The 9,034-nt window shown below is 53.9% G+C and overlaps 1 protein-coding gene across 4 annotated transcripts in view; it reads right to left on the minus strand.

Annotated features, from left to right (window-relative positions):
- RBBP6 (RB binding protein 6, ubiquitin ligase) overlaps positions 1 to 3,405 on the minus strand; it is a 28,239-nt gene extending 24,834 nt beyond the window's left edge. For 2 of the 4 annotated variants that reach the window (XM_014272353.2, XM_014272352.2), the window contains exon 1: positions 2,620 to 3,405. In XM_014272353.2, the coding sequence (XP_014127828.2) occupies positions 2,620 to 2,785 (166 nt within the window). In that variant the 5' untranslated portion in view covers positions 2,786 to 3,405. The remainder of the gene's footprint in view (positions 1 to 2,619) is intronic. The other 2 variants (XM_005494514.3, XM_014272351.2) reach the window with 1 other exon arrangement.
- Between the last annotated feature and the right edge of the window lie 5,629 nt (positions 3,406 to 9,034).

The following is a 9,034-nucleotide window of genomic DNA, read 5'->3' on the forward strand; positions in this document are numbered from 1 at the left end:
GAGGTGTGCCAGGGCAGGCAAAAGCCTTGCTAAGCAGCTGCTGGGGGAAGGATGTGCAGGTAAGAGCTGCAAAGCCTGCCAACATGCCAGGCTGTCCCCACCAGAACACAGGGAATTCCCTGGGACACATTTTCTCCCTAGACAGGATTTAACTCTGTTCTCATCACCACCACTTGCTCACTTTGGGACAAGCCACTGCTGTAGCTGGCTACAAAGGCAGCCTTGAAACTTGCAGAGAAACAGACAGGGCCACTGGTGCTGGATTTTGTGCTTCCCCCAGAGCAGGAATCCCTGATCTGGAACAAGCCGGCTCAGGAGGTCACACAGCCCAGGGAATCTCCACGGCACTGTTTGCACAGCTCTGGCCCCACGAGAGCCCCTGCCCTGCTCTGAAGGGATGAGTCCATCAAATCCACCCAACTCCCAATCATTAATCGCATTACACCACCTGCCCTGCTTCAGGGCCCCCTGGGCTCTGCTGTGGTGTCAGCCTGGGGCTGAACTGCTGGGGCACTACTCTGCCCCAAAACCATTCAGCCGTCCCACACCAGCTCAGAGCCAACTTTGGGGTTTTTCTTCTTGGTATTTTGCCCTGTAAGTACGGCACATTTTCCTAGTGTCCTGTTTCAGAATGTCACAGCACAGGAAAGAACACTCAAGAGACCTCAGTTGTGGAGCTCACAGCTCTTCCACAATATTCTAGGAACACCTGTCATAGAAGACAAGTAAAAAAATCCAGATCCAATGAAATGGAGGCAAGTTTAAAAGCACAGGCTTTAGAGAACATGCCTTGACAGCAGGTATGGAACAGGAACCCCCTACATAAAACAGGTCCCACCCACCCATTTTGCATTCCCAGAATCTTACACAGTCCATCATATCCTTTTTTCCCACTGATATTTAAAATCCTGTGTATTTTTGGCCTATATTAGCAGTTCTCCTATTACTAGCTTTCCATTAGGAAAAGTAACAGACCCAGAACTGTAAAAGCTTCCATGATCTTGGACCAATCGTGGCTCACTTTGTTCTTTCCAAAGATCATTTTAACATTTACTCAGGACTCCTGAATAGACAAAGTTAAAAAACCCAATACTTATGTCCACACGTAAGAATTCCTAACATCCCACTTAGGTAGAATATCCCGGTCTAGTTGTTATTTTAATTTCTGCAGGTTAATTTAAGCATTTACATCTGATTAATAAAAACTGAGATTCACAATTATGCATATGAACCAAAGATTTGACAGACACAGACTTTGGAAATAAATTCTCTAGCTATGCTCTGCAAACCACAGAGAGATTTTTGCCTTTTCACATGGAAAACACCCTTAGGAAAGCTTCAATAAGCATGTGTATCACTAATATGGAATTTAAAATTATGTATTTTACATAGTTATATATTTAAAATTTGATACTCATTTTTTAGAGGCTAAAGTGCAACACAACCTGCCTAGCAGACTCAGGACGATCCTTTTTTAACTTCACCTTGAGGCAACACCAGCTTCTAGCGAGGCAAACTCCTTTCCTTCCCTGGACTCTGGTTACATGTGAAAACAAAGTAACACCCTGGTCAATCTGGTACCATGGATGCTGCAGTAATACTTCATGAGGGGACATTTACCTGCATCTTTTTTCTCTTACAACTTTTAAAGGAAAAAACTACTGAGATACAGAACCACAGGGTGGGGAAAGAAAAAGGTTTAACGTTGGATGAAAAGGAATGAAAATACAATTATTTTCATTTCTGAAAAGTCACACTCCGAAGTCTTTAATCACATTCAAACTTATCAGGATGGCAGATTACCAAACTGAAGCATGACAGTAACACAAACCCATATTCACACCACAGAATCAAGCACTATTTATTAGATTTAAGAGAATTCATGATTTCCCAAAGAACATATATTCACTGTAAACATGTATTTCTTACATATATTCTCTGTAAATGTTCTGCCATGAAACTTCAGGACTGCCCTGACAGAGCAAGCACTAAGTGCCAGGAAGAAAAAAAAAAATCAAAACAACATTAGACAAGAATGATGAAATGATGCTCAGGAGCATCCAAACTACGGCGTCTTTTGTTTGGAAAACTTACATTAACACGAATTCCCCAGAGTAATTTTTTCGCTGATTGTGAGAGAGGCTTTAAGGGTCTGCAGAAATTGTAACGCAGTGATACACTCGATACAAATTGTTGCTTGATAGCAATTACTGCAAGGGGCACTTGCTTTCAATGAAAGGCGGGTAAAAAAAGCAGCAAAGCACTTTCCAATGAATGAGGCAAAGAGAAATTGACGACAAAGTTCAATGGTTGTCACTTTCTTCCCTCATTGAAACTCACTTTTCTTCCCTCATTGAAATTAGCCATGCGCTATACTCCTTGTGATAACCTTCACATTTCTCTGCCAGATTTCAAAGAAAGCAGGCAGATTTGTTATGGTCACACATCCTGCCCCCCACCGCCCCCATTTCACCCACAACTCCGGGAAACCCAAACTTTTGCAGCACCTCCGCACGCAGATCTGCTCGGACGGTGCTGTGAGAGCAGCAGCTACAAAGGAACAGCTCCGAGCCCACAGCAACCACTGCTCCATCACCGCTGCCCCCGAACCCCACGCACCTTCTTTGGTCTGCGCGTTGGTGATCTGCAGGTCGCAGTCGGCCGCCTTCAGCTTCTCCCGGCCCATGATCTGGCGCTTGAGGTCGCTCAGGGAGATGTGCAGCCCGTCGAAGGTGACCGTGTCATAGTTGAGCTTGGAGGAGAACTTGTAGTGCACGCACGACATGGCGGGGCGCGGGCGGCGCCCGCTCTGGCGCGGCGGGGCCGCGGGGGTCGGGCAGGGCCCGCGGGGGTCGGGCAGGGCCCGCGGGGGCCGGGGCGGCGGCGCTGGGGCGGCGAGCGGCGCTCAGAGCCCGCGGCGCTGCGCCATGGCCGGGCCGCGGCCTCAGGGCTCGGCAGGCCTCAGCTCTCCATCGTGGCGAGCCCGCGGTCCCCGCCCCGCAACGACCGCGGCCCTCGGCGAGCGCGGCGCGCCCGCCCGGCTCCTGCTCTCGGCCCCGCTCGACCCGGCCCGGGCCCCGGTCGCTTCGGGCTCGGCTCGGGCTCGGCCTCGCTTGGTTCGGGCTCGACTAGGACTCGGCCCCGCTCGGCTCTGCCCGACTCCGCTCGGTTCGGGTTGGGGCTCGGGCCCGCTCGGCCCGGCGCCGCCCCGCTCGCTTCAGGATGGGCCGCGCCCGGTCCCGCTCGGCCCGGCTCGGCCCCGCTCGGCCCGGTTCGGCCCCGATGGCGGCTCCCGCGGCCGCCCCTGCCCTCAGCGCTGCGCCGAGGGGTTTCCCGGCCGACACCGCACGGGCCGCGCGAGCATGCGCAGACGTAGCGCGTCTACCACGCCGCACGTGACCCGGCGCCGCGCGTGACACGCGGTCACGTGTGAGCGGCGGCCCCGCCCTCTGTCGTGAGCGCCCCCTAGCGGAGTGCGTGGGCTGCTGCCCTCATCAGGGGACGGGAAGGGAAGGGCTGGGACTGAGGGGAATATTGACTGTATGGCCTAAGGAATCACGGACCGGGACTGAGGGGAATATTGACTTTATTGCCAAAAAGAGTCACCCACCGGGACTGAGGTGAATGTCGACTGTATAACCTAAGGAATCACGGACCGGCACTGAGGTGAATATTGACTGTATAGCCTAAAGAGTCACCGACCGGGACTGAGATGAATATTGACTGTATAGCCCAAAAGTGTTCACCGACCGGCTCGGGGCTTCCTATTGCCATCGTGCCCTGCTTCAGCCCTGCCTCTTGCAATGTAGGCACTGCTGTCGTGTTCAACCCCTCTATTGAAATTTACTAACAACACTCTTCACTTTACAAATATTTACTTTCTAGTTTGCAAATTTCTACACAGGAAACCTTTTGCCCACCAGCTGCTGCATGGCTGCCTCAAGGAAATCTATCCAAAGACAAGTCAGTTTTCAAATAAAAATAGTGAAGCCTTGGAACGAACTCTTCTCATGTAAGGTTTTAGTCTAAGCTTGTGATCCCTGTGGGGAATTGGGCTCCTGTGTCCTGCAGAATGCACCTGGCTGCTACCTGGGACACTGCAGCACATAGAGCCTGACCCGGGCTGATCTCAGCCTGTGGGCTACGGCTGTGGCTGGGGACAGGGCTGGACAGGGGCTGGGGACACGGACAGAAAGGCTGGACAGGGTTTGGAGCATTCTGGGACAGTGGAATGTGTCCCTGCCCATGGCAGGGGATGGATGTCCTTTAAGGTCCCTTCCCACCCAAACCATTCCATGACTCCAGGATGTGTCACCGGCTCCTGGTTCAGGGAATGCTGCCATGCCCTGGACAAACCTGTCAGAGCCAAAGGAAGGGCCTGATGTGCCTGTTCTAGGCTGTTTCCTGCATGCGACAGAAATGCTCACGTCACATCAAGTGTCCTCAGCCACCCACGTTCACAACTTTAAAAAACAAAACATGAACTTTCTGATGAGGCAAAGCAATACCCCGTGGCTTTCAGGGGGGCTGGGTTACTCTGAAAGCCAGAAAACACTAGAGCAGCGTTGAGGCTTGGCGGTCTCTGCACACCTGTGGGCACCCGGGCTGTTCTTGTATCTTTAAATTAGTTCTGAAACTTTGAACTCTTTCACTTCAAATACATTCAGCAAAAAACTGTTATAGCTGCTGCTCTCTAAGTTCTGCAGAACAACAAAAATGTGTTGGCAGTTTTAAAGTCATGCTCAGACATTAGTTTAAAAAATGAGCAATAAACAGAAACGATTTGCTGTAACATGGAGTTTCAGTGTTTACCATGATGGATTATTGGAAGCTGTTTGGGAGCTTCATCTCACTTAGTACTTTGCTGATTTATAAGCAGTTTTATCTGAGCACAGTTCTGCTGCTCAGAGCACCTTCAGCTGAGCTTTGGTCTTTGCTGCTTTAATTCTCGAATACACAAGTGCTTGAATTGTACAATAGTTGGATGGTTTGGTTGGGAAAGGACCTTAAAACTCATCCTTTTGCCATGTTTAGGGACACCTTCCACTGTCCCAGGTTGCTGTAAGCCCCAATGTCCAGCCTGGCCTGGGCACTGCCAGGGATCCAGTGGCAGCCACAGCTTTTCTGGGCACCCTGTGCCAGGGCCTGCCCGCTCTCAGAGGGAAGAATTCCCAAAATCCCATCTAACCCTGTGACACTTGTTCTCAAGCCTTGGATTGAGGCTGACACAGAATTGCTCCTGTTGTACAACTGAACTGTACAAAGAGGAACAAACAAATCTTCAAAGCTGAGCAGGACAAATCAGCTCTGGCACCTTCCCAGCCACACGGGCAGGGCTCCTGGAGGAGCAGGCTGACAAGGTGGCAGGGTGTGGAATTGTATTTCCTTCTCCAGTTTGTTCTGTCAGCAGCAGTGACGCCACTTGTTTTCATCCTGTGGCTTGAGCTCTGTGAGAGGAGAGGAGCTCACCTTGCCCTGAGCTCTCAGGGCTGACCCAAGGTCCCAGCCCAGCCCACAGGGACAGTTCTGCTGGAACATCCACGCTGCTCCCCCAGCCCAGCCCAGCCCGGGGTCATCACCCCACCCCAGGGCTGGGGGCAGGCACTGGCTAAAGCTAAGCTTTACTCAGGAGTGACTGATGGCTTCCCAGAGCTCCTACCAGCCTGCAGTCAATCCATGGACGTTTGCCAGCTCCCTGAGGCTCAGGGGACTCCCTCAGACTGTGGGAAACTGAAAGAGTTGTGCTGGAACACGGAAACAAATCCAGAAAGCTGCTTTTAAGTCATAGGTAAGGAACAAACAGGGAAGCAAACAAGCAAACCCAGCCTGTAATTACCCAGAGTCCAGGGAGCTGCTCCTCCTTGGCTTTGCTTACACCCTCCAGCACACCACTGGCCCTGCTCACCCTTGTGGGCTGCTGGAATGTGCTGACCCCGTTTTCAGAGGCTCCCAACCCTGGACAGCCCCTCTTTATTACCCTCTGGACTAAGGAGAAGATTTACCCTATCAATGAATCAGAAAGAAGATGAGAGCTCGTTCCTCATCACAGAATGAATCAGGAGAGGTACAAACTCCTCCCTGTGTGAGCAGCACAAGAGTTACTATCAGAGTAAAAGGAACTCTTCCATGATAATCACAGCTAATTTACTCGGAAAGCCCTAAAGGCCACTGAGAGCTCCAGCAGCATCCCCAAGGAGCCCATGCCAGAACAGGGCTGCTCCCACCTGAGGATCCTGGCTCCAGCACCCCACAGTGAACCACCCTCTCGGGGCCATCCCTGGGTGGTGACCCCAAACCAGAGCAAGCTTTGCTCTGCAGAGGGCTTTCCTTTGGTCCCAGCCCCGAAGGATGCCCGGGGATGGCTCGGCTCAGCTCTGGCACTGCCCACGGAGCCCTGTGCCCTGGCAGGGAGGGCTGGGAGCAGAGCCCGCAGCATGCCCGGTCCTGCGGTGCCCGAGCTGTGGGCACAGAGGGGGATAACGCTGCTGGTGGGCACATCTCACCTTCCTGCCGGCAATCCAGAGGCTCTGGGAAGAGCCGGCTCGTCGTCTCATCACCGACACTGCCGGGCATCACCTCCCAGCCTGATCCCCCTCGGTGTGGCAGCACCAGGGTGGCCTTGCTTGATGAATTCCCAGTCACTAATTAAGCTGCTCGGCGAAAGAAAAGAGAAAATTAACTGACCATTGCTACCTCGGGAGAGGAGGAGCCCGACGCAATTTGCTTTTTATTTTAGCTTAGGGTGTTTTTTCACCGAGGAGAGGGAACCCTCCGCCCCCGTCCCCGCCTGCCACTAGAGGTCATTTGAGCACCGGGAGAGGGACCGGCGGCGGCTCCTGCCCTGGGCAGGGACACCTTCCACTGCTCCAGGCTGCTCAGCCCTGCCCAGCCTGGCCTGGGCACTGCCAGGGATCCAGGGGCAGCCACAGCTGCTCTGGGCACCTGTGCCAGGGCTGCCCACCCTCCCAGGTGGGAGTTTATTCCTAATATCTAATCTAAGTTTGGAGCCATTCCCCCTTGTCGTGTAAAAAGTCCTTTTCAGCTCTCTTGGAGTCCTTTTAGGCACAGAAAGGGGTTCTGAAAAGGCCTTCTCTTCTCCAGGTTGAACAACCTTACAGCTGAAAAGAGCTCTGGTGCCTGCTTTGGGTGGTGGTTTCTGTTCAGAAGGGCAGGAAATGCCCAGTCATGGACATACATCTCAGCCACGTCCAGTAGAAGACCAGCAGTGGTTCATGCCCAGCACAGCCCCGTGGCTGCTCCCAGAGCCCTGGCTCAAGCTGCCCCAGAGGCTCCCACGGGCACGGAGCAGCCAGGGCTGTGCTGTGTGTCCGAGCCCTCTGCAGAGTGCAAACACCTCTGGGCACCTCTGGGCACCACTGCCAGGCACTGGGCATCTCCTGCGCTGGTCCCAGTGCCAGCAGCTCCCGTGGCAGCACCAGTGTGTCCATCCCCATCAGCACTCTCGCCCTTCTGGCCGAGCTCCTCGCCTCCAACCTTCCTTGCTTCTGGAATCTGTGTCCTCCGTGCAGCCTCTTGTCTGCATCCATCCACTCACACACATCAAAGCAGCCCCAGCTTCCCCCCTCACTCTCACCTCCTCAATAGGTTTGAAACCAGAATTAATTAGAGGGATCTAAGGGCCCTTCTGCTGCGCCCTGGAGCCCTCCCCTCCCGGCCAGGCTGGCTGCACACAGCAGCTATCACGGGCTGCAGATGCCGAGGATCAGCAGAGGGAGGGCAAACCCGAGCGCTGCTCCTCTGCAGCTCCCTGCGTGGCTGCACTAATCGCTCAGCAGACGCTGCTGAGTTTGTGGAATTGGCTGCTGATGGGACCGTGCTTGACTTTATCCCTGGATCCTGTCTGTCTTTGAGTCATCCTGGTTGTGAGTCACACAGCCGCTAATCCCTTGGAGATAAGGGCCTCATCCAGCTCCCTCCACGCAGGTACTGCTGCCTCTGCCTGCTCTTCAAACCAGCAATAAATCCGTGTGAGCTGAGGCTGTGGTGGGAGCACTCCAGGACACAACTGTGGGGTGTGCCAGCTCCGTGCCACCTTGGGAGCCGGCCTCCCCAGAGCCAGGGCTCTCAGCCACTCCTGCTCAGCAGCCCTGGGGGCTCCTGCCTTCCCAGAACCATTCACCCTGCGGGTACCCACAGCCTGCTCCTCCTCTCCTCCAAGGCCCGGGGATCTCCCCCCTTCCCCAGCACAGCCCTGCATCCCCAGCAGCAGGACCAGCTGTGCCTGGTACAGCTCCCCAGCAAGGCTGAGCTGTAATCCAGCATCTTTTGTGCCCTTCCTTCTAACACCTTGTATGTGTCTGTCAGTACATTGTTCCTACTTTAATTTCTCCCTTTGTTAAAAGGTGTTTTATCCCAGCTTAAATCTCTCTCAGACACAGCTGCTTGTGCCATCCATCAGCAACTTCCCACGTGGGAACTGGAGACCACAACTGAGTGATCTTTAACCCCCTCGACTCACCTCTTTAATCTTTCAACCCATGGCAGGTTTCCAGCCCTCAAGCAGCTCTCAGAGCCCCTGCCAGGACTCTGCAGCTTCTCAGCCTTGTTGGGAGCAGAGACACCAGCACTGCCCCCAGCATGTTACTGGGCTGGCTGGTGCTGTGCAGGGAAAACTTCCCCTCTGAGGCTTGCTTTGGCATTTCCTGTGGGTACCCAGGGATGAACCACATCATCACACTGAGCTGGTGTGGGCTGGCACCCACCCCATCCCTCGAGCCTGTCCACTGCTCCCATCTCTGGGATGTGCCCCCCTTTGCCCCTGCTCTTCCTGGCCATGCCCTCACCCTCTGCTGCACCCACTGCCATCACAGCCTGCAAGGCAGGGCCCAGCATGGGTCTGAGGGGCATCAACCCCTGGGGAACTCTCTTTGATTCCCTTTTTGTACCTGCAGTGATTCATGAGGCCTGTGCTGTTTCCAGAAGCAGCATCCCCGTTCCCAAGCTCACCTAAGCCCCAGGAGCAGGAGGAAAGGCCCATCCTCTCCTGCAGTGAGGCACAGGTGAGTGTTGGGTG

This window comes from Zonotrichia albicollis, chromosome 16, assembly GCF_047830755.1.
Source record: "Zonotrichia albicollis isolate bZonAlb1 chromosome 16, bZonAlb1.hap1, whole genome shotgun sequence".
In the NCBI taxonomy this organism is placed as follows: Eukaryota; Metazoa; Chordata; class Aves; order Passeriformes; family Passerellidae; genus Zonotrichia; species Zonotrichia albicollis.